This window comes from Notechis scutatus, chromosome Z, assembly GCF_049901735.1.
Source record: "Notechis scutatus isolate UNSWTSFEM ecotype Mainland chromosome Z, rNotScu1.2, whole genome shotgun sequence".
Lineage (NCBI taxonomy): Eukaryota > Metazoa > Chordata > Lepidosauria > Squamata > Elapidae > Notechis > Notechis scutatus.
In genome coordinates, this window is record NC_142025.1 from 28379472 (window position 1) to 28405455 (window position 25984).

Genomic DNA, 25984 nt, shown 5'->3' on the forward strand with positions numbered 1-25984 from the left:
CAGCTTTGGCTGGTGCACCAGTATGGATTTTGGATGGGGGGGAGTAGGGAAGGGATAGGATACACCAATTCATGCTCTTATTAAGGTAATAATAATAGTTACCTTACAGCATCTATTTCTTGGTAAGTGAAAACTATTTCATCAGGGTAATACTTATACTGTAGTCCTTGATTGGCTACCAATGTATTTCCAGGTACATTTAAAGGCCTTTGGCGTTGAGTCCTTGTTATCTGCAGGACCATCTTTTTAAAGTGGAATCTATCCATCTATGAATGGACAGATTCCTCTCACAAAGAATGTCAGTAAGGCTGGAAATTCAGAGGTGGACATTTTTGATGTCCTCCCTGGCTCTCTGAAAGAAAATGTTACAAAATATACTGATGGCTCCCCTTATGCTAATCAATAGTAAGGTAACTAAGGCTGGCTTTTTAGTTACATTTTGCTTGACAAAGTGCTATGCTATGTATTAAGGAAGTTTTAAATGGTTATTTTATGATTACATTTTATTATTGTTGTTGAGATTCATTGATTGAATGGAACTCTCAAAAATAAACAAATACTTATTTCCTTGCAAATCACAATTTAAGTAATGAATTGACAGGCCCTGGTAATCACATTTGTAATTAAGCATAATTAGGGGCACTGACATTTCCAACTTCACTAAGGTTTCAATTTGACTGTCCACAGACATGCTTTGATAAAATAATGGTAATTATTTTCACATTAACTTTTTAAATTGATTTACTTTATTTTTAGTCAGTTTGGAATTGTGGGTGAGACAGCAGCACTCTAAATTAGCACTAATATTGGAGAGAGGGAGGGAGGTGGGGAGAGAGGGAGGGAGGGAGAGAGGAAGGAAGGAAGGAAGGAAGGAAGGAAGGAAGGAAGGAAGGAAGGAAGGAAGGAAATTTGACAGAATGCAAATCAGTTTGCAGAAAATTGCTACACCTTCACTGGATGTGGCTAAAGTGATTGCATAGGCAGCTAAGCAGAAGAGAGATGGGCAGATTCAGCTTCTGTGCCCAGAGGTGTGCAAATATCATCCTTGAATGTGCACACACAGCATCTGATGCTAATATGGTTTTTGACAAGCATGTCAGGTTTTATAATTGCTTTTTCTCAGTCCTACTGCCTGATTTGCTTATAAATATACATAAGATAGAAGTTCCTTTTTGTGACCATCTATTATATCAGCCAAGTATTGCTACTGAAGAGCTTCTGATGCAAAACAGTCAAAGATTTGGAACATTTCTCTTGGGCTTATTGTTGTTTTCTATGATACCCACCACCACCACTTGCATTTCATTAGTAATAAGAGAAGATTTAAAAACTTTTTTCAACAAAAGCTTTTTCCTCTACATTTTTTTTACCATAAACGAATAGCCATTATTCTACAAATTCACATTTACAAATGATTAATTAGACTTGAGCTTCTGAATATCTCAAAACTGACACATACATTTAATTGGTCTCATTGCCATTCATAATGTTTGGATGGAGGGAAAGGGCATTCTTTTAAGCACTGAGGCACGATGAGATTTTGCTATATTTTCCATAGATATTTTCTTCAGTTTCTTTTCAGTTGATCTACAATTTTGCAGTTTACTTTGAAATAAAATCAGGACAATATTAAAACTTGCTTTATTAATCAGGTTTGTATTTTATTTATATGAAGTTATATTAATTCATCTCATTTGACTTCTAGAGATGGGTACAACCTATAATTATTTAAACATCCTATTAAGCAAAAAAAAAAAAAGTTTTAAACACCCATTTTAAAGCATGTTTGTCAGGACCAGCAAATTGAACATTAGCCACTTAATATTTCCATAACATAATCTGTAGACTTTTCATGATTTTCATACACTATTATGGATTTAGAAATATGTATGAGAAACACCTTCCTCAATCTATATTGACACAGTCCCCTTTGTATTTGGTGCCATTGTGTCTACCTAGCATTGTATTTGCACAAACACAAATTGAGTACAGGGTTCCATTTTATTCACAGTTTCTGCCAGAAAATATATGCATGGGATTCTCAGTGATGCATACCAGCATAATTCACAGTATTGTAAACAGTTCCTGCTATTTAGTAACCTTGCAGGTGAACCTGAACCATTTAAGCCTAATGCACAACTGGATCTTCTAAAATTCCACTGATGCAGAATAAATACCAAAGCCTTTTTAAAGTGCTTCATCACTAATAATTTTTGTATTGCTGTAAAAGTACCTTGCTGTGTGTTTCAGCCATGGACTTATTCATAGTTGTTGCATCAACACCACATCAAACAATCACTGGTGTCTGGTACCTAGTTGATGAGATCCCAGCTATGCTGTACAGGCTGGCTGACTGCCTGTTCTTGCAGTTAGTCCTCCCATCCCCCACCCCAACCCCTAAATTCAACAATTATCTTTCCAAGAGTCTTTGTTGCTGCTGCTGCTGTTAAAAATTAGAAGAACAAATCCTGGCACTGAGCAGCTACCCTTGCAAAAATAGTTTCCCCCCTGTTATCGTTGGCAGGGTCAAACAGGGTCAATGTTAGCATCTCAGCACAAGCACATTGGAGCTCATTAGATTAGCAGTCACATCCTCTTTTTTCATTTGTTTGTTTATTTAGTTAAAACAAAAGAGGCTAATTATATTATGTTTGCTTTAAACAATATGCTATACTTTCTACAAGAGAATGATGCTTCTTCCCTAATATATTTCTTACGAGCCCAGTACAGAATAAACTTTATTATATTCCTTTAGTGGACTGATTTAGGTGAAATTTAAAACTCAAAATTCTATGTCTTCAGGCCATTTAAAGATGAGTTTGAAAGACAGATATGTCCAGGCCCTAGAATTACATACCACTGCCTGCTGTCATAGTCTTCTTCAAACAAGTGTTCTCAAGAAAGTTATGATTAACAGTTTTGGATTTTGGAAGTATTATTAGCTTAATTCACTCATTGTGGCTGTTGTTTGTTACCATCCTAGAATGGAATGTTTGCAAATGGCTCCATCCTCTGTAAAGTTCTGCAAGACTCTGTCCAAATTGATAATAAACCTTTTCTTTATTATAATTTCATGCAAGCCTATACTGTTAACTCGTTAACCAAATAACTGACTTGTGAAAGTCCTCTATATGGTCTAGGACACAATCCTGATGAAAAAGATACCCCAGTCCTGAAGTTTTTCCATCTCCAAGAAAGGAGCCTCTTTAATTTCTTCAAGTTAAACTTACTAATAGCTCTGACCACAAACTCATTCAGTCTTCATGTCAGAACATATTTATATGAGGGTGAAGGTTCAATCTCCTAGCTGAACATTTCATTATCAGGCTAGGTAAAATCATAAGTGGAGCTTAGGAGATGTCAGTGTGTATTCTTCTGTTTATAAGGGCTTCAGGTATGGGTATGTCAAGTGAGGTTCTTGTGATGGGTTTTCTGATGGTTGGGTGTGAGTCATCAGTGAGTCTTGTTGATGGGTCCTGTGATAAGGAGATTATATCAGGTCAGGGTCATTGGGAGATGAACTACTGGTGGGGAGTTGTGTGGGTTGGTGCTGTCTCTGGTTGGCTGTGTGGTTGATTTGGATTCTGAGGGGATCATAGGCTGGTTATAGATCAGTGTGTCTATTGGTGGAATTGCTTGTGGAGTACCTGTCTTCAATGAACTCACAAATGTGGTGGGTAATAGCATGGCTGATTATTTTTGTGTTGCTCCAATCAAACTGGTGCTGTTTGGTGTCAGTGTGGGTGGAGGTAAAGGATTTGGGATCTTGGCATTTGACTGCCAGCCAGTTTTCATGGACCCTGGCTTTTAATTGATGTGATGTTTGTCCGACCTAGAATTACTTGCAGTGATTGCAGTTGGTTTTGTAGATTACATTGTTTTTTCTTCCCTCTGTATTTTGTCTTTGGTTTTGGATAGTTTCAGGTGGAATGCGGCTGTGGGTTTGTGGGCTGTTGCTATTCCTAGGGGTTAGAGGATTCTGGCTGTCATGCCTTTTGTGCATGGTAGGATTAGTTTTTGCATGGTAGTTGGCTGTGTGGTGTGGTGTGCTTTGGGTGCTGTGTGTTGGCATATGAAGTTTTTTGGATAGCTGTTATGTTGAGCAGCCGTTTCTCTTCTGCCTTTGTTATATCCATCACAACTGATGACTCACACCTGACCCATCACAAACCCATCACAAGACCCTCATTTGACACACCCATACCTGAAGCCCTTATAAACAGAAGAACACTGACACCAACATCTTGTAAACTTCGCTGAAGATGTTACCTAGCCTGATAACAAAACATTTGAAAACCAATCCACAAGTTTGGAAATGAACCTTCACCCTCATCCTATACTTGAGATGCAAATTTTCACCACTATTGCAAACATATTTATATGTATGAGATCTTATTCCCATCTACAAGATTGATTTTGTCTTCTAGAGTGACCCAACCACTGTTAAGCCAAAGCACAGCAGTTCTGACAGGCATTATATTATATTAATGATGGCTGGAGATTTTTTGAGTCATTGATGGGAAAATAGCCAAACTCTACATATGAGATAAATGAAATCCTAATTGATCTCCATATGCAGGAAGATGGGAGGATTCTGGGTTGCTCTCAATCTAAATGCAGGTGAGAATAGCTGCTTTAATTCTTCTTAATACTAAAAGAAACCATAAACAATTTGATGTTGTTTGTATGAAATGGTATAGGCTTTCCAGCTTGAGCAGAGTATTACACTAGAAAACCTTTAAGGTACCTTCCAACTCTGCTATTCTGCTAAATCTTTCTTGAATTTTTTAAAAAAATGTTAACGCACTAAAAACATTTTGCTCTATTCTATTCTAGGAACTTGTTAAACTGAAAATCTTTAAAATGTCCCATTAGTAAACTGAAGCTGCAAAACTGTCAATATTCTGTACTCTTTCTGTAGCATCTGTCGGCCAAGTATAAATTACTGTAACATTTACCTAAATGTTGTTAAATAGTCAATTGCATAACATCTATTACATCTTTTTTAGAATAGCAATGGCAATGGCAATAGCACTTAGACTTATATACTGCCTCATAGTGCTTTACAGCTCTTTTTATGTGATTTACAGGGTCAGCATATTGCTCCCAACAATCTGGGTCTTCATTTTTACCAACCTTGGAAGAATGGAAGGCTGAGTCAATCTTGAGTAAGTGAGAATCGAACTGCTGAACTCTAGGTAGCCAACAGTCATTAGAATTAGCCTGCAATATTGCATTTTAACCACTATGCCACCACAAATCATAAATACAATGTTCCATACTTTTGTAAATATGGAAAACTATAGTATGAGACAACTATTGATTGTGCTGTAGGTTTATATTATTTATGCAATGAATCTTATTCTGAAATAAGATTCCACTATATGTAATGTGTGAAAACTAATATTAGCCCTTTTGTTTTTTATGCTTGCTGTTTCTGAACATATTTAAATTTCTTTAACAAACATTAAAGCCATTAGAAATATGCAGCTACTCTTAATTGGAAATTTATGTGAGACAAATTATCTATCTAAACCAAGGTTTTCTATCCAATTCTTGGGAGATTTACTGCTGTCACTACTATAAAGGTATAAATATAGTTATTTCAGGTTATATAAACACATAGAGAAAAGGGACAGGATTGGTCTCATTTAAAGTATATTCAACATGAGATCTGACTCTTTAGTCTCTTCCATCCAAGATTTCTATATGGTTTCAATCTCAGTATTTAGTAATATAGTATCTACCAGAATATGCAGTACCAATCCAGATTATATATCTTTTCCAAGACAATTTTTAAGTTCATAACCATTTCATATTCGCTGGAATACCTTTGTTGAAAATCCTATGTCCTCTAATAATTCCCTGTACTAATATATACATTTCAGTCCTTCATTCTCCTTTCAGGACTAATACAGCAATCTGAATGGAATACCAATATGTAGAACACAAGTAATCTTGAAACTTTTATACAAAAGATAATTTATGAAATTAAAGTTTCCTCCCAACATAAAACTGAAACTCTCAGGAACAAATAAACTCTGACTACAATGGAAACCATTTTAAAATGGTTTAGACTACGATAACATACTCTATGTGGGCTGCTCTCAGAAAATTCAACTTTTGCAGAAGGCAGCTGCACAAGTAGGTCTAGGACAGGGGTCAGTAACCTGTGGTTCTGGAGCCGCATGTGGCTCTTTCACCCCTCTACTGTGGCTCCCTGTCACTGGTTGGTAGGGCTTTCAGTTAGGACAGGTAAAGGAAAAAGGATACCGCACTAGGAGGAGACTCTATGGTGGGGTGAACCGGACTTCTAGTTGGCTCCAGAATTGAACGGGGGCTTCCAGTTAGCACCTTTGTGGCTCTTTGACTGTTTAAGGTTGCCGACACCTGTTCTAGGACAACTCACTACAGTGAACTTGCCATGGGGAACAATTAATTGTTTCATTCAATTATTTTTATTATTGGTGACCACATTTTTGTCAAAATTATGTAACACTTATATTTCTGGATTGACTTCCTTTATTTTATTATTATTGAACATGGTTCCATTGAAATTAATTTAACTTTTGTATTTGTTGAATTGACCTGCAACGAGTTGTCTTGTGACAAGTTGGTCACAGCAAGTTGGCCATGGCGGGTTGTCCCATTCTGGTGCAGATAGTAAATGGTGCCAAATATACACACATGTGACACCACTTCTGCATTAGCTGCATTATCTACCAGTGTACTTCTGAGTGCAATTCAAGGTTATTACCTTTAAAGCCCTACATGATATGGGACCAAATTTCAAGAGGGATGACCTTTTTTAAAGAGTCCCTACTCATCCAACCAAATTTAGTGGAATGGGAATGCTGCAAATCCCACCAGCCAAATAATACAAGTTAGCAGGAATTAGAAGATGGATATTTTTTCCACAGTGTCCCCTATGTCCTTCAAAATGTTCTATGGAACATTTTTCCTTCAGAGTCAGATGGCTCCAATTCTATTAGTCTTTTGAAGGCCTTAAACCTGGGAATGTTCCTGAGATAAGTGTGTTATTGACTTGTTTACTGGCTGTTTTGCCAACTGGCCAAATATCTGCAGTATTTTTATTTTGGAAGTTTTTATTGTTTTTATTATTTGAAATATTGTTTAAAACACCTTGAAGGTGGAATGAGACCAATCCTGTTCCTTTTAATTGTAATATATATTTTAGATTAGTGGCCATGCAGCCATTGACTGAGATGGCTGGTAACAGAAATTGAATAAATATGCTTATCATAGATTACATACAAATGTAGCCACTACTTCTATTTTGATATGTATTTTTGTTCAAAGGTGTTCTACCTTTTCTAGAAAAAAATTATCCTGCCTGATTGTTATTATTAACAATAATAATGTAGTCATAATCTAGTATCTTGCTGGATGCCATTGCATAACATTTGAAGTGTTTCAGAAACATTATCTGAGTGCACAGTCATTGCTAAAGATTTATATAAAATTTCAGACAATATCATGAAAGTTTCATTTCACCACAATTAAACTTTTCTCCCTCAGATCTTTTTGTGAATTGATATGAAGAGCTATCCCAAACATGGTATAGTATTTTGAATCATCTCTTTTTGATAGTTTATTGGTAAACAAGCAATTATGTATGTGAAAAGGGGAACAATATATTTTTAAAAGTGGATTTTTAGAAAAATCTTTTGATCTATTTAACATCTGATACCAGATTCTGCGACAGAAAGCAAAGAATCAAAGAATAATTGTAATCATGGCAGAAAGCAAAACTGAGCAATTTTCCTTTCTAGAACTGGCATGTACAGCTACCTCATGAGTATTGCAAAAATAAAATGTTTGTGGTCACCAAGTACCACCCACTGTATGGACTCTGTTTCTCTTTCTCTGCTCCAGTAAGGAAATTTAACAATTTAAATTGTACTTCTGAAGGTTCTCCTTTGGCCTGCCTGGTTAGTTTATTTTTGCTTATCCCAAGAGTCCCTTCTGATAACTTTGCCCTAGGCTAGAGGGAAAGCATGACATTATTTAAGTTGGGTCACACAAAAGATACATACAAGAGTTCTAAAAATAATCTCACAATCATGTTTTAATAGCAAATATGGGTCAGTATATAAATAAATGTGATGTAATGGAGGAGTATGTGTGAAAATGAAAAATAAAGTTCTCTGAATTGGTAGTAAGCAGGCTTGTATGGACAAGTACTGAGAGCAGCACCTTCCACTGTTGTCAAAATTGCCTAACAGCTGGAAGTCAATGGCCGGCAACCTCGCAGGCAGCCAAAACAGAGATGGCAAGACACCATTAATGAAGATATGCAAGCTGTGGGCCTGCACCCTGGAGATGCAGTGGTGTTCAATGATCTGAAAAGTGGACTCTGCACTTTTGTGAATACACCAGGAAGAAGGAAGAAGGAAGAAGGAAGAAGGAAGAAGAAGGAAGAAGAAGAAGAAGAAGGAAGAAGAAGAAGAAGAAGAAGAAGAAGAAGAAGAAGAAGAAGAAGAAGAAGAAGAAGAAGAAGAAGGGAGGGGGAGGGGGGAGGGGGAGGAGGTAGTGGGTGGCTATCTTTGTTTTCTAAAGAGCAGGAAATTAAAGTTATTAAAATGATTCTTAGTGAAGCCAAAGCGGCATCTCTGGTGGTAAAAATGAAAACAAAACCTCAAAAATCCCACTATATAATAGATTTTTCTTCTAACAATTAAGGTTCTTTAGGAGCAGAGACAAAATTATTTTTCAATATAGAATGCACATTAGATACACATCTGAATTGTTTTACTTTGCCTAATAGTATGGGTAATGGGTAGGCATACTAGAAAATAGTCTTTACCCACAATCAAAATCATTTGAAGAAAACCTATGCTTAAATGCAGACAGAAAACAGATATATAGCTTTTGATCACATTGCAACGCTTATCCTTACATAATTTTAAAAGATAATCTACAGTTATTTGCAGAACTAGTAAAAGTAACGTCAGAAAGAATTGAAATATCTTACCTGTGATAAACAGTATTTCCACTGCAATGTCACTGACTGTTGTGCTTCGAGTTGTAGATAGATCATCATTGCCAATAAAACAAACATTGTAAGGTACAGTTACAGCAACATAAAACGTTGCTAGTAATATAAGCCAGTCCCAGCCAGCTTTAAAAGTGCTAAAATGCAAAAGTATGAATTTGGACTTTTTTGCATCTGAAACTTTATATTCCGGAAATGCTGGTTTATCTATAAAAACATTCTGAAAAAAGAAAGAGAGAAAAAGATAATTCAGACCAATTTGAGATGCTTTGGCTGACTATAAGAACATTTTTAGCAACCTTAAGTTGTTTTGAAAGCTTTTGTATCCATTGTCTACGTTTTGCATATGTTTGTCCTGATATTCATTCAATCCTCCTTTTATGGTTTCTTTTGCAATAAACATAAATTCTGAGATGAATTTGTGCAGCTTTCCTCTTAATAGAATTAAGGATTTAATTGGGTTTAGAATTGAACAAGAAATACTTTTCATGGTTAAAATACACTTGTATATCATGATAGAACCTGTGATTTTATGAAATAACTACATAGTGAAAATGGGGTGGGGATGGCGACAATAAGTTTTAGCAGGAAAGATGAGTTGTTTATATTTGCATGGTTCCTGAAACCTGTATTTCATTTGGAAGGCAGCTATTCTCATTCAGCAAAGGGGCGAATGTTTCCATGTTTGAAATTTGCATCTCTTAGAAGCTTGTTAAAATGTTATAACTGACAAAACACTAGCAGGCTGTTGTATGTGTTACTTTTAGAGCCCTCTCTCAACATAGCTTCAATGAGATAATAGATTTAACCTCTGCTCTTTGCCTTCCATCTTATTACTGCAAATTCCTCATTCCATTCTTGCAATTTCAATTTCTTCTTTCATTTTGCTCATAATTTCCCCTGGGCAAGAGTCACCATCTTTCTAGAAATGTGCTAACTCTGCACCCCATCTTCGCTTCCCCAAACTTCCCCAACCATCAATCTGCTAATTCTGCTAATTCTACTTGCAGAGAAGGAAAGGACACTTTTGTCTGATGGCTTCCTAGAATTATAATCTACATGTTGTATTAATATATTGTACCAAAATTTGTATTCTCAAGAGAATGAAAGAAAATATGAAAAGAAGCAATTATCATACAATGCCAGAAAAACTCAAAAAACAAACAAACAATTGTTACAGTGAAAGTACTAATTTGAATGATATATTGGTATTTCAAGTCTGGATACATCCATCTGTGAAAATTTATTACAAACAGTCCTTTTAAACCAAATAGTCATTTCATGTTATATCCAGATGTATACAATGGAGCTCTTGAAACCAGATTTCATTGATTTCATTCAATATTCTTGTTAGGAGTATAAGTCACCTAACAGCTATTTGGGTTAGAAATATATAAATCAGGATAAACATTTTAAAACTGTATCTTTAAGAAAATGCAAAACTGTAATTAGGTGTGGTTTTTCAAATGGCCATAAGATGGAGCCAGAAACCTGGATTGTTTAGTCTGAATCTCAGAAGAGAGTGTAAGTGTATCTCTGTTTCCTTCTGTTGGAAAGTATTGCTGTTGCTCCATTTCTTCTAATTGACTGATATTACTGGATTTAATGTAAGTCTGATACTGAACTGTTTTTGACACTGGAATTTGATATTTGGATTATCCCTGGATTGAAAACTGACTGATTTAACTTGTGAATGACTTTGGATTGCTTATTTTGGACTTTGCTTAAATCTTTCTGGAAGTAAAAACCTACATTTACTGTACAGTGTATCTGTGTACTGTGTGTGTATTATTCCAACACTACTCTCTATACGTCTCCCTGTATGCGCTCATTCTCCTAACGGGGAATCACCTCAACAATTCTCTTAGAATAACTAAATCTGTCTTTGTTTTTAAAAGTAGCATTTACTCTTGTAGAGTATTATTAGGTTTAAACATATTCTCACTAGGATAACACTTTAAATCTCATTAAATTTCAATGCAAAATTTATATTTTATTTCTCATATGATTATCATAATTAATGCCTGATTTTTATTGCTTAATATACTATTCATATTTGCATAATTAAATTACAATTCAGAAATCAGTAAAACATTATTTAAAACTCACTCCTAATATATTATATACAATTCTTGAGGACAGAGAGAAATAATTCCAGTTAGGATAAATTCAATCCCAACAAATATCATCTTACGCATCTTCTACTCAGTGGAATCTTCTGTTTCTTATCCAGCAGTATTAATCAAAGTCTTCCTTACAAGTAATATATAATCACTCCATGTGGATTAAACTAGGATGTAGTTTAGTCCCATTTTTAAAATTTTAAAATTAAGACAGTAATTAATATCTTGAGCTCTGCCAGTTTCACCTAGACAAATTGGTAAATGTTAACATTGGCAAATAAAACCACTAATCTTGCTATTATATGAAGAAAATACTCAAATAAACTTCATATTTGTTTTTATTTCAGTAGACTTGAAAATATCCATGAGGACTTTTGTCTACAGCTACAGGTAGTCCTCAACTTACAACAGTTCATTTAGTAACCATTCAAAGTTATATTGCACTGAAAAAAAGTGACTTATAACCATTTTTCACAGTTATGACCTTTGCAACATTCCCCTGGTCATATGATCAAAATTCAGATGCTTGGCAACTGGTTCATATTTATGACTGTTGCTGGTTTCCAGGGTCACGTGATCCCCTTTTGTGATCTTCTGATAAGCAAAGTCAATGGGGGAGCCAGATTCACTCAACAACTGGGATACTAATTTATGAACTCCATTGATTCACTTAACAATGGTGGCAAGAAAGGTCTTAAAATGGGGTAAAATTCACTTAACAAATGTCTCTCACTTAACAGCAGAAAGTTGAGGACTATCTGTATAACCAAAGCTACCATAATGTATAGAGAATCTATTCTCTGGAAAGTAAAATCATTTAACTGAACATAATTAAGAATAATTAATTAAGAGTATTCCACAGAGAATTCTATAGACTATAGAAGTAGTTTTCAGGCATCATTCATGGAGGTAACTAAAAATAGCCATTAAAAAGTGGAAATGCAACAACAAAATACTTGATTTACCAGAAGATACAGTTAAACAAGCAGCCAATTTCCAAAATATAGGAGTTCCCTTTCAAAAGGTGTCAGAGTTAAATAGCTCATGCTGAGCTAAGCTTAAATAAAGAGTATTTTTTTTGCTCTAAATGCCAGCTATAGTAGCTTAGAGATGAGGATCATGGACATTTTAGAGCTGAGACTATTACATTAAATAGATGCAAATCGGTTTCTGTATTCTATTTACCTACATGTCTATTTTAGTTCTGCAGGGAAATTGTGTCTAGGTTTTATTTACAAGTGATTTGACATATCAGTTAAGGCAAGACTGCAAGTAATAAGAGCAAGAGCTATAAATACTTCTTATTTTATCTTTGTAAGAGCATTGTATAAGTGTAACTTACTGAAAAAAATATTTTAATGCTGTTGCTTCATTCAAAATATTCATAAATCTTTGTCAAACCAGAATTTAGTAACTTGCACTTCCACTTGCAAAACTTTATAAAGCTTACAGCAGCCACATTTCTAAAAAAGATCTATTTTCTCATTAATAAATACAAATAGAAATGTTATGTCTGACAAACTTTATAGAATGATATGATCAAAGATGTATGAATTTAAGAAGGATAATGCAAGAGGCCAAAACATACAATTTCCATCTCCCCCAATTCATTGGGGCAGAAATTTTTAGCAAATAGGGCATGAGATTTGCTCATCAAAGTCATTGTCCCCTTCTATTTTACATTGATTGGAATATTGCATTCAGTTTTGGGCATCACATTTTAGAAAAGACACTAACAGAGCGTTAGAGACTTTCCAGAGGATTGCAACCAAGCTGATAATAGGGATGAAAAAAAAGGAAAGAAAAAATGTATGAGGAACTTATAATGGAATTGTTAGGTATATTTATCCTGAAGAAAAAAACATATTGCAGACCCATGATAGCTATCTTCAAGGATCTGAAGGAATGTCATGCAAAAGATGGGCTAAACTTCTTCATTTGTGGTTCTGGAAGTCAAACAAAAAATTGTGGACTTAAATTATCAGGAAGCAGATTTCAGCCGAATATCATAAAAATATACATTAATGGGAATTTTCAGTGTCTTGGGAGATGTAGATTTTAAGCATTTAATCAGAAACTAGCTGACAACCTGTTTGAGAATATCATAGTAGCATATATCTGCACAGAATAAGGGAGTGAACTAGAAGATTTCCTAAATTTCCGACTACTTTTCAAATACTATGATTCTGTGAACTAAATACTTTAGTTCTTTTTAGTTTAGTTATCCCTTTTGCCTAAACTTATATTTTTGTGGATGTTCTCTATCAAGTTAATCCCAATATATTCTAATAGAAAGATCTTAAGCAATAAACTAGTAAAATTTAGAAAATTGGCCAATAACTTGTTAATAAAAGTTTTCCTGGCCCTTTAAAAATAATAAAATAACAATACATGATTGTTTTAAGGATATTACCTTGCATGACCTATATATCTAAAAAAGGTCACAGTAATGGGAACCCATCATACAATCCCTGTTTTTAGTTTCCAGATGATACAACATACCTACTTGGTATTTTTTATGCTTTCAGTTGTGCTATAAATGAAATTTGCTTACTAGCATGGTGAGATCAAAGTTCTATAATGAATTGGAAAGCAGACAATGTACTGCTGCTTTCATTGCTTTATAGATGGATTTAAAATATGCCATGAATGCTAAAGTATTTTCTTTAAATAAATAAATAAATAAACACTGGTTTGTTCATGCAGTTTTCATGCTGGGCTCATGATGGAAATAGCACTTCCTTCTATTATTAGCTTGGGAGGGAGGGAGAGCTTCTAAGAAGTGTTTATGTGGCAGGAAATCTGAATCATAGTTCAGGAAAAGGAAAGATTTAAAATTCTTTTTGACAACATTTTCTATGAAGTTTTATAAAAGGACAAACATGATTTAGCATAATGTTTGGGTTGGGCCTTAGACATTTATGCTAAACCATATGAACATCATTATCAGATATAAGGATCCTAGTCTCTGTCCATTGCATTTTCTCTTTGAAATTGTACAGTTTAATTTACTTACAAGAAACATTGTATTGGCCAAAGTTTTATTTTCTATATTTATAGTTCAGTATGTATCTTCAAAATAGGAAGGGGCAATTATAAGCAACTAGTTTTTCTCCTTTAATCCTCCTTAAATCTTCTGAGCATCATACAACCCCCCACCTCAGATAGAATAGCATGAAAATAGTTTGATTCTCTATACCTACATTATTAATTTTTAATTTGTTCTTTTCTCTTCTTTGTAGGTGTCCGGAGATGTGATAAAGGACAGCTCTACTCCGTCTGCGGGCTGAATCAAAATGTGATCCTGCTCTTCCTCTTCCTTTGAATTTTTCTGAAGAATACAGATGACACATTGTATTTGTTTAAATGCAGCCTCTGGAAAGTGAACTAATAGTCCAGAATTGCATACCCTGATTGTTTCAGATAGCTTTTCTTTCATTCTTTTTCTGCTTTTTTTCTTCTGCAAAATTAATCCCATCAATCAGGGATATCTCTAAAAATTGATTGCTTTTGCTGCCACAACAAACTCTTTTCTGTTTTGGAAATTCTTCTTGTTGTTTTTTTATAATTTTTGTATCTCTATATCTCTCTACCTTTACCTACCTCTACCTCTACTTCTCCTCTACCTCTGCCTATCTACTACCTGTCTGTCTGTCTGTCTGTCTGTCTGTCTGTCTGTCTATCTATCTATCTATCTATCTATCTATCTATCTATCTATCTATCACCTATCTATCATCTATCAGCACTGTAAATGTTGGGACCATATAGAATTATTCTTGTTATTGAAGATTTGGAACATATAGAATCATTCAAGATATGAGGGAAGCATGTCACTTTTCCAAAAAATGCATATTGCATGGATTTCCAAATCTTTTCATGGAAGAGACAAATAATCTTTCAGATGGAGTGGGCACATTTACAATTTTGATAGCATGCACTAGAAGATCTGTAATCAACTGATTACTGTGCATAGAGGATCTTGATTATTCACGAAGAAGCCACATGGTCACTAAAAGTTGTATCACTTTCCACCGCAGTATATAATTTTCCTTTTACAGAATTCTGTTTAATTGCAAATTGTCAATATGAACAAAAACTCTGAAAAAAACTTTAACATGTGATAACAGTTTAAGAAAATTCTTAGATACTCACCATTGTAAAACAAACGTAGAAGTCTGAAAGGTTTTCCTTACGTCCCCATCATTGCATATCACATTAAATTTTCAAACTTCCTTATCTTATGTGTACTTTTTTTCTTCCATTCAGTTCTCAAGGTAATACTCTCTATATAATCATATCTGCCTTAGGGTTATTTATCATTATTCAACATTTTTCTATATAAATAATGGCCACTTGAAGCATTCTATTTTTTCTCATTTGTGCATTGTCAAACTATTTCAACAGCAGTGACAAGAGAATAATACCAAGGCTGTTAGCTTGGTGCTAAAATGAACGAAGTAAGTATAGCATGATATTGGAAACATAAATTAAGGATATCCTTTAAAGATATAATCATTTTCCTGCTTCCAAAGTGGTTTGCCAGCAACAAAGTAACAAGGCTAGGGGGAGAAGGTTCAAAAGAATCAATATGGCAGCGATTAAAGCTGTGACATTTTTTAACCTTCAATATTTCTCTTTGTCAACATCCCGTTATATTATGGTATTAATTTCCATTATAGAATTAATACCATAGATCCTAGGAACTTAGACTAAATCTGAGTCCAGATTTGTGTCCAAATGCCTTTTAAGAATATATAAGTTTGAATTTTAAAGATGCATAAATCCATAGTTCATATTTCATAGTTTATATTTTCTACATATTGATAGTTTATATTACGGATTGTCTAGGTACTCTTGTAACTGTTGTTATCTGTTTATATGTTTGTGATGGGTCACAATTAGAGGAGAATGCTGAGGACAGATATATCAGAAATAAGTCCTTGTACTGCTAAAAAATAGGCCAATACTGCTGTCTCATGGAGGAGGGAAGCTGAATAAGAAAGTAGAACTTGTATTTCTTCTAAAAACCAAGCAAGGAAAAGTATAAGCACATTTCTTTTGGGAAGCAATTCCAAGTCTTGTATAATACTCTACAATCTGTGATTGGAAAAGTATAAGTCATACATAATTGTACTTTCATACCAATGTAGATTGGGAAATGTTCAGATTGTGCAAATTTTAGACTTTATTTTAAGTTCTGTTCCCTGGGTTCTCTCCTAGCATCCAAAATTATCTGGGATTTAATTATGACAATTCTGAAATGTCAGCCTTCAGCCTAAATGTTAGATGTTCAAAACCTTTAAGAAATATAATCCCAGAGCTGATTAGGATATAAATTTTGGATTTAGTTCTATTTTCTGCATGTAAGCTCCTTCATGATACCAGAAGACTTCTTTATAGATAGTTTACTTTTAGCAACCACATTTGGGAGTACCAACTCAATTGCTGAATAGAAAACCACATGAGTGCAACTGTGCTTATGATTTGACTGCAGCTTTCTTTTTTCTCCACTTTCTCAAACTTTGAATTGCTTATCCCAGCACTGGATAATTAGTGAGAATGAAATTAATGGTTATATTTACATTTACTGAAGAGGAAGGGATTAAAAGAGAATAAGAAAGCACATAATGGAAAATTTAAAGGAATGTGCAAATGCTTGTTTCCCTAGTATGCTCTCAACTTCCACCACCAAATGTCCTAGGCAAACAGCTAGTGCTAGCACATTCTTTTCTTTTCATATTCTTTTCAGTATGTATTTCCCATTGTGTGCATTCTTATTCTTGTATGATCTCATTGCCTCTTATCACTCTGCTCTTCGAGAGGGGAAAAAAAGAAAAAAACAGGTTGGACACAGGGGAATGTGTACTAACCAACTATAATGGTGAACATGTGACTGAGAGACAATGTGAAAGATATAAATGCACAATTTGGTTTCATAGTTATTTTTCAGGACCATTGTAACTTTGAACAGTTGCTGCATAAGGCAGTCTGTTAGCAAGGTATACCTCTATTATTAGGGAAACAGAGTGTCTGCTTCAGATAATTTTATAGTCTTTCGCTGGAGTTGAGGGGAAGAGGCAGATTTATTTATTTATTTATTTATTTATTTATTTATTTATTTATTTATTTATTTATTTATTTATTTATTTATTTATTTATTTGATTTGCCAATTGTTTACAAGATAATAAGTGTATACATAGTTGTGAATACATGAAATGGGTACATATAAGAAAAATAAAAGAAGAATAAGAGAAACAATAGGACAGGGACGGTAGGCACATTGGTGCGCTTATGCACGCCCCTACAGACCTCTTAGGAAAGGGGTGAGGTCAATAGTAGACAGTCTAAGGTTAAAGTTTTTGGGGTTTGGGGAAGAAACTACAGAGTCGGGTAGAGTATTCCAGACATTGACCATTCTATTGCTGAAGTCGTATTTCCTGCAATCAAGTTTGGTGCGGTTAACTTTGAGTTTGTATCTATTGTGTGCTCTTGTGTTGTTATGGTTGAAGCTGAAGTATTCATTGACAGGTAGGACATTGCAATGTATGATTTTATATACCATGCTTAAATCAGACCGAAGACGGCGTAATTTATGCTGGCAGGAATTTACATGTTCTTTTCTTTCTGGAATTTAGGTAAAGTACCATGGTGAATTGCTTTCTATTCATCACCAGTACTCATAGAGGAACCTTTGCCACTTTTTCCACCTAGGATATTTTATTTTGGGGGGATGAGTGGACGGGGAAAATCCAAAGGAAAAATACAAAGTTGACATTCTTTTTTGTCCTCCCACCTCATCCACTCAAGATCCAGAAAGCAACTGTAGGAACATTTGTGTAACAACAAAAGGCAAAAGAACAGTTGGGTATGTGGTATGCAGTTGAATCCACCTCTTTTATCTCATTATCCCATATCATTCTCAGTTCCTATATTTATTATTTATTTTCTTTATATTATATTTTTAACTTGCTTTAATTTTCTGTTAGCTCACCAGATTCATATGTTTGAGATGGGCAGCCATATAAATTTAAACTGAAAATTATTTTTCATCAATGAGTTAAATTTTGAATTTTACTTATAAACTTTATGTTAGTGATACTATGTGTGTGTGTGTGTGTGTGTGTGTCTATATATATATAGCCTTCAGCTTTGTTCGGGTATTTTCCCACGTCATAGTAGTGGTGCTTTTAAAGTTGTAGCAACGTTTCAGCAGAATCTCATCTGCCATCATCAGGCTTCTGTATTGTGTCCGTCTGTGAGTCAGACTTTTACAGTGGTTTCAGATTTAAATTTGGGGCAGCCTATTGCTGTGCCAGAATGGTTTTTTCTTCATCCTGATTGGTTGGGAGTCTTGGTCTGTGTTTATTGGTCTCGGAGTTTGCTGTGTTCTGCTTGATTGGTGTCTCTAATATCTTCTGTCTGTTTTTTGGCTCTTTTTGTATCTTGATTGGCTGGCAGCATTGTGTTGCTTTATTGGAGGCCTTTAGTGCAGCTTGGCTTCGGGTAAATGGACGGCTATCATATATATATATATATATATATATATATATATATATATATTTGTTTATATATATATAAAATTTCTGAGGTTTTCGCGGGTATTTGTATGTGGATCTTTGGTTATTCGGGTTTTCTCCCGTATAAAATTGGAAGTATCTAGGCGACATTTCGATGAAGTCTCATTCATTATCTTCAGGCTTGTGTCTTCGGCTTTGTGCTTCTCGGAGTCCGGAGAACACAGATGAACACAATACAGAAGCCTGATGATGGCAGATGAGATTCTGCCGAAACGTTGCTACAACTTTAAAAGCACAACTATAATGATGTGGGAAAATACCCGAACAAAGCTGAATACCATATATATATATATATATATATATATATATATATATATATATATATATATATATTTATATTTATATATTTATATATTTATATATATGGAAACATACAAGGATATAGTTATAAATTCCAAATGTAGAAACTGTTTTAATTGGCATAACATTTATTTTAAGTGTTGTGGAAAACAAATTATATATGTTCTACATTAAAGCAATGATTGCTAATTAGCTGCCAAAACCAGAAAAAAGTAACATACCATGAATTTCACCAATTCTGAGACAAAGAACTTAATTTCATTTTTTCCACTATGCATTTGAAGAATCTCTTTTTTTATGACATGCTGTTGAAATATATCCCTTGATATACAGTTAGTTTAGCATCAGAATCTAGTTCTCTGTTTATTACCTGACCTTTCTTATTTGAGAAACCATTTATCTCCTCCAGTGAAATGTTAGAAGATGATAGACTAACATGCTGATACATAATTCAGGAGAAAAGCTAGTTATTTATTTGTTCAGACCTTTTCTAAAAATCTCATATTTTAAAATAGTTCTTGCTGCATCTAAAAGCATTGAAGCAATGTGTCTCAGTTTATTGAAATGAAATTGTTGCAAGGAGAAATTTTATGTAAGACTATGAGAAGAACAAATAATGTATCCCCATCAAAGCATGCTGCAGCATAAATGGTTAGGCATGTCTCTTCAATTACTTTATTATTAATAATGCAAATAAATCTTTTACCATAAGATGCCATTATGAGCACAAGCAAAAATAATTTTAAAGTAAATATAGCTTTTATAGCCTTAAAGTATGCATCAGTTTTTCTATTCCATATCAAGGATCAGACTTCAAAAGCAGATGAAGTGAACAAAATCCAGAGTACAGGGAGTGAAATGAGTTCTATAAATGTATATAAGCCTTAAGGCAAATGCACACCAAAAAAACACATTAAACTCTAGTTTGACCACCCTGAGGGGTTCTTGATGAAGCAAAAGGAATGTTGGCAACCAGACATTTAAAGAGTGGGCTGAAAATTGATGCCTGGTTTTTTTTTTTTTTTTTGTTATACCTATTTTGTATGGTTTACTTTTAAGTTGCTGAGAGTCAGTAGATGTAAATACATGCCATGTCTGTCTCTCTTTTACCAAGTGATAGATTTACAATGGGACATCAGTATGCTATCTTTTCCCGTCCACCGCCCCAATATTCTTTTCAATTTATAATTTGGTTAAATACAAAGTTTTATTTATCATCCTAATTGATAAAGAAAATACTTTTTCTTTAGACGTATTTTAGTTTTTTGCTGGAATGATTGCATGATTTCCATGGTATTGGAATGTAACCTCATTAACATGTCACGTCATAATTATACTCTTTCTTTTCTTTTTTTTTTTAAAAAAAAGCCTCCATTGAATAATGAGCACAGGATAGCACTATGTTCATACAGAATGTTAACAGAATAACATATTTGCAGAACTGCACTGCTCAACCATAGAACATCCTTTGCAAAGGAATTATTGAAGAGATTTTCCATCAAGTTTGGTTAATATTTAATTTTGCCCTCATAGAGGAACTTCACAGAACACATACTCAGAGCATATTATGTGCTTTTAAGATTTGAGGTATTTTTGTAAAGCTCCCATCCTGATTTATAAATATAATTAATAATTTTAGTTAATGATTTTCAGTAATTAGACTAGTGTTTGCTCAAAACAGTAAAAGTTTATAAAGTTCTGCCCCCCACCCCCATTTAAAGAACCTTTCTGAGAAAAGAAAGAAAGAGATGGCTATTTTCAGAAGCCTGATCTAGCAACAGTTTCTTCGAAGTGAGGCTGGCACCTTCCCTTTTAACTTTCTGGAAGTCTCTCAAGACACAGTTGTGTCATCAGGTCTGGGGATCCCAGAAGACTGGTGAAATTACCAAAGATGGGCTACAAAGCAATGAAAACAGAACTTCCCTTCCCTTCCCTTCCCTTTCCTTTCCTTTCCTTTCCTTTCCTTTCCTTTCCCTACTCTCCTTTTCCTTCCCTTCCCTTCCCTTCCCTTCCCTTCCCTTCCCTTCCCAAAAGGGTAGTAAATGCTGTGCTGGGTAGGGAAGTGAACAGGGAGTTGAAAAACTGACTGGAAAACTGTCATGGAATGTTGAAAATAAAGATCAAGGACCACAGCAGCAGCCATGGATTCCCTCATGGATCCAGGATTTGGATACATTTTATAATTTAGTCCACTTGAGGTATTTTGGTTCAAAAATGTTGCACCATTTTACCCAGTTAAAGGTCATGACAATAATAGTTTATCTTATTGATTGTATAGATGGAACTAATTAAATTAATTAATTCAAATAGAGTATGCTATTATTCAACAATCTAGCAGGTTCTATGTGATGTCTGTTCACAGACAGAAATTCAGGAGATGGTATTGATTACCAAAACCTCCTGCACATTGGGAAGAAAGCAATCTGCTAGCTAGTTCACAAGAAAGAAGCTGAAGTTTTCATTAATAAGCAACTTATGTAAAGTCTTTTTGTGAGAATCCCAAAACTGCTTTTTCAAAAGACAACTGGACTTTCTTTGCTTTGCTTGAAGAAGTTTTGCTTCTCATCCAAGAAGCTTCTTCAGTTCTAACTGAATGGTGGAGAATGAAAGGATTATATTTCTTGCAGTCATCTGTTATTATCACTCTTTCTGAGAGTTGTTGAGGATGTTTAACTGTGCCCCCAGGATTGTCTGAATAATGCAAATGGGCATGGAACCTTCTTGGAACTGCTGAAAGGACTGTATTGTAGACAGGAGATAGATGGTATTGTATCCCTCTCCCTCTGTTGAAAGTCCAGTAGATTGCCTTTTTGTTCCCTCTTTCAAATCAGTTGGTTTGAAAGAGGGATCAAACAGGCCATCTACATTAAGGCCATATCCATATAAATCCTTCCATTCCTCACCATTCAGTCAGAACCGAAGAATCTGCTTGGATAAGAAGCGAAATATGCTCCAGCAAAGCAAAGAAAATCCAGTTGCTGTTTGAAAAGTCACCTTTGGGACAACCATGACCAGATGACCGAGAATGTCCAGACCTTTGTGAGAGTCTTGTTGTCTGAGTTGGTGACTGTTTCTCTCGACTTCTCATTGTTCTATAGCCAACTGGACAACTAGTCATAACAAGACTGATCAGGTTTACTACTGATCAGCAAAGAAATTTAAATTCATGTATGCAGAAAAGTTAGAGTTAACAAAAAAGGCAAATGGAAAAAGTGAGTTTGCCTGGTATAATGTTTCTTTTTATTTTTCTTATATATATCCATTTCATGTACTCATAACTATGTCTATACTTATACCTATAATCTTATAATCACCTGACAAAATAAATAAATAAATAAATAATGAATAAAAATTTTTTAAAAAGTTTTGAGGGCATCTCTTATTTCATCATAAAATTAATAGCCATACAAGAGCATCTGCTTCTAAATATGCAATAATAAGTACCATATTATCTTGATTTATCATCCTCTCTCAGTTTCAGACAAAATCTGACAGCATCTCTTGTCCTGTCACAGCAGCAATGAAGCATATGAGACAAACCCAATAGATAATTTCATGAACATAATATCAAAAGCACATTCCTCAGTGCTGATTGCCTTATTTTGGTCACATTCATGGCCATAACTGAATTATTCAAATTACTAATTTGAACTGAGTAAGAAATAGATCATATTGTTATACAATTGGAAGGCACCTTAGCCTAATCCGTTTTTAGTATATTAGAAATAAAGTCATCCCATTTCCTCCTCCATCTGATCCCATAATTCCTTAAATTGAATAAAGGATTGTGAACAATGCTGTTTCTTTGACTCACCTATATGATATTTATACAAAGAGAATAAAAGTAGCAAACTAACTTCTTCTAGCATTCCTCAATATTGTATTTTTTTTTTTAGCACTGATACAGTTTTCATTTACTTTTGGTAAAACAGGAAAGTGTGTTATTCTCTATCTCAGCAGTAATGTTTTCATTCAACCAGAATCTAAATGAAAGATCCTTGTGACATTTGATATGAATTCATGGCCCTTTTACATATAGCTATATGAACAATACACAGCCATACAACAACACAACCATATAACAATATACACATATCACATATTGTCCTCTGAAAATCTTTGTTTTTATACTAAAAAGTACACTTACCATCTTTTTTCTCCTCCAGAGAAATCTTTATTTTTGTATCTGTTATGTCTTTGAAAGAAGATAGAAACAGAACAACATCACCTTTCTCATTCTTAATTGGAACAACGTCCAATAGGCACCAAAATGAAGACCCTGAAAGAAAAATAAATCCATTACATATATCATATAATTCTCTCTCTCTCTCTCTCTCTCTCTCTCTCTCTCTCTCTCTCTCTCTATATATATATATATATATATATATATATATATATAAATATAAATTAATTATAAATTATAAATATAAATATAAATATAAATAAATACTTTATTTGCGGTCACAGACCAAAACACAAGTACAACAAAAGAAGAACATGGGAAAGTTAGTCATGAACAATTGGTCACCAAAAACTTGACTAAGGGGAATTACAGCATTCTCTTCTGATGGTTACAGCTCTTAAATTTTTTTTGGAAACCTGAGAAGTGATGTATGAAGAGCCATCCCCTAGACAATATAAGAACAAATTACTAACATTGGGTCAGAAGGGTCTGTTTCAAGGAGAGACAGTAACTTAGATCTGCCTGCATTATACATAGGGCAATATAAAAGGACATGCTCTACAGTTTCAACCTCAGCTCTGTCACGGGGCATAGCTGCTCATTAATTGGGAGCCTCTTAAATCGCCCATCCAGTAGTGCTGAGGGCAAGACATTAAAGCGAGCTAGGGAGAAAGCTCTTCTATACTTGGGAATGGTTAGTATGTAAAAATAGGAAGCCATCCTCAGTCCGTAATTATTAAATTGGCTGAAGATCAGAGAGGAGCAAGTTTTGTTAGCTCTGGTTCGTAGATATTGCAAGTCAATGTCCACAAGCCGTTGGACTACCCTAAATTGGGCGTCCTTAAGGCCATAATCTCCCAGGGCATTCCCCGTAAAACCTAGCAGGTGTAATTTCTTCATCAGCTTCCTCTCCCAATGAGAAATATGAGAGTTAGCAAATGCCAGGGAGAGGTAGCTACCAGGAACTGCCAGAAAGAGCACCCGAAACCACCATTTAAAGGTGTTAATCCATGCCATACATTTGACTGATCGAGTGCCCAGTTCCAGGTACATTGGAGCAAAACCAACACAAGGAGGAAGATCCAGAAGTTTTCTAAGATAGCCTGGGTTCTTTCAATACAATCCTTGAAGCCCCGTATCCATATGGGAATTCCATAAAGAGTTTGAGCCAAAGTTTTGGCTTTGTAAATACGCAGAGTAGAAGGAATAAACTGGCGTCCTTGGATATGAAAATATCTTAAAATCTGCTGCTGACTACAGGAGGCTGAAGTCAGCACCTGGGTTCGATGTCTAGTCCAAGCACCGGTGTTCTGAAATTGAATACCTAAATACTTAAAATGGAAAACCTGCTTAATAGCATTACCATTGATAGCCCAGTTATACAATTTCCGGGCTCTAGAGAACACCAATACTTTGGATTTGTCATAATTAATGGACAAGTGGTTCTCAGCACAGTAAGACCCAAATGCAGAAAGTAATCTTTTCAGACCTGGCCTTGACAATGAAAGGAGGGCTGCATCGTCAGCATAAAGGAGAAGTGGGATCTTCGTAGTTAACAGCTTTGGGGTGTGAGACTCAATACGTCCAATGTGAAAGGTCAAGTCAGATAAGAATAAATTAAACAAAAGAGGAGTCAGAACACAACCCTGCCTTACTCCATTCTTAATCAGGATAGAATTTGAAAGTTCTCCCTGCAAACCACACCTGACCTGCCTAGAGGTCTGGTTGTACAAGGATCTAATTAGGAACGGAAGACATCTATTGATAAAACTTTTGAGCAGTTTTGACCACAACAGTCCCCTAGGGACTGAGTCAAACAATGACTTTAGATCGATAAAAGCAGTAAAAAGTTTGCAACCTGGTATGATAGTATATTTATTGACCAGGTGCGCTAAGACAAAGCAGTGATCCAGTGTGGCACAGCCCACTTTAAACCCAATCTATTCAGCACCAATAATATTGGACTCCTCAACCCAAGTGAGGAGTCTACGTTGGAGATATTTAGCATACAGTTTTCCAATGATGGAGAGCAGGCTTATGGGGTGATAGTCAGCTGGGTTGTTCCTATTTCCTCGTTTAAAAACTGGAACAATAATTGCTAAGCTCCAGGAGGTAGGGATCCTGCCAGAGGTATTGATATGTGTAAAAAGTCTTGCTAAGAGAGGAATCCACCACTCGGGATTGGATTTTAGCAAATCAGGGTTATAGCATCAGGGCCAGGGGCTTTGCCTGACTTGAGTTCAGAGAGAAGCTTGGTAATCTCAGCATGAGTCACAGGTTGCCAGTCAGGAACTGCAGGAGGCAGCTGTGGCCCAAGCACGGTCGAACTTGTTGACGCCTGGAAAATTGCCAAGAAATGGTTTTCCCAATCTCTGTTGGAAATACAGCAGAGAGGGAGTTCTTGATGACCCGGCAAGGAGCTGGCAACAATTTGCCAAAATAATCGAATGTTCTTCTGCTGAATGGAGAAGAGAAGTAGATCCTACTTCTCTCTCTCTTTAGCTTTCTTTTTCTTAGCAATTAGTCCTTTATACTCCCGCTTCAAGCAATAGTAGTCCTCTGGTGGGCATTTATCCCCTCAATTACGATAGAGCAAGTAAACCTGATTAATTTGGTTCCTGAGCATCAGACACTCTTTGTCAAACCAAGAATTACTTCTTGAATGATATGGACCTCTCGGCCTACGGATGGCTCCTAGCTCCCTTTGAACACTATTAATTTGTGTTTCAAAGGCCAAGATTGTCCCTGGGCCACTACTTGTTAGGGCCTGATTGTATAGGCTG

At 35.1% G+C, this 25984-nt stretch overlaps 1 protein-coding gene across 3 annotated transcripts in view; it reads right to left on the bottom strand.

Moving 5' to 3' along the window:
- KCNH8 (potassium voltage-gated channel subfamily H member 8) overlaps positions 1-25984 on the bottom strand; it is a 268908-nt gene that overhangs the window by 93579 nt on the left and 149345 nt on the right. For 2 of the 3 annotated variants that reach the window (XM_087945074.1, XM_087945073.1), the window contains exons 3-5: positions 23166-23297; positions 14343-14470; positions 8996-9236 (exon numbers count right to left, since the gene is read on the bottom strand). In XM_087945074.1, coding sequence (XP_087801200.1) covers positions 8996-9236; positions 14343-14470; positions 23166-23297 — 501 coding nt within the window. Of the gene's footprint in view, positions 1-8995; positions 9237-14342; positions 14471-23165; positions 23298-25984 lie in introns of those variants that run through there. The other variant, XM_087945075.1, reaches the window with a different exon arrangement.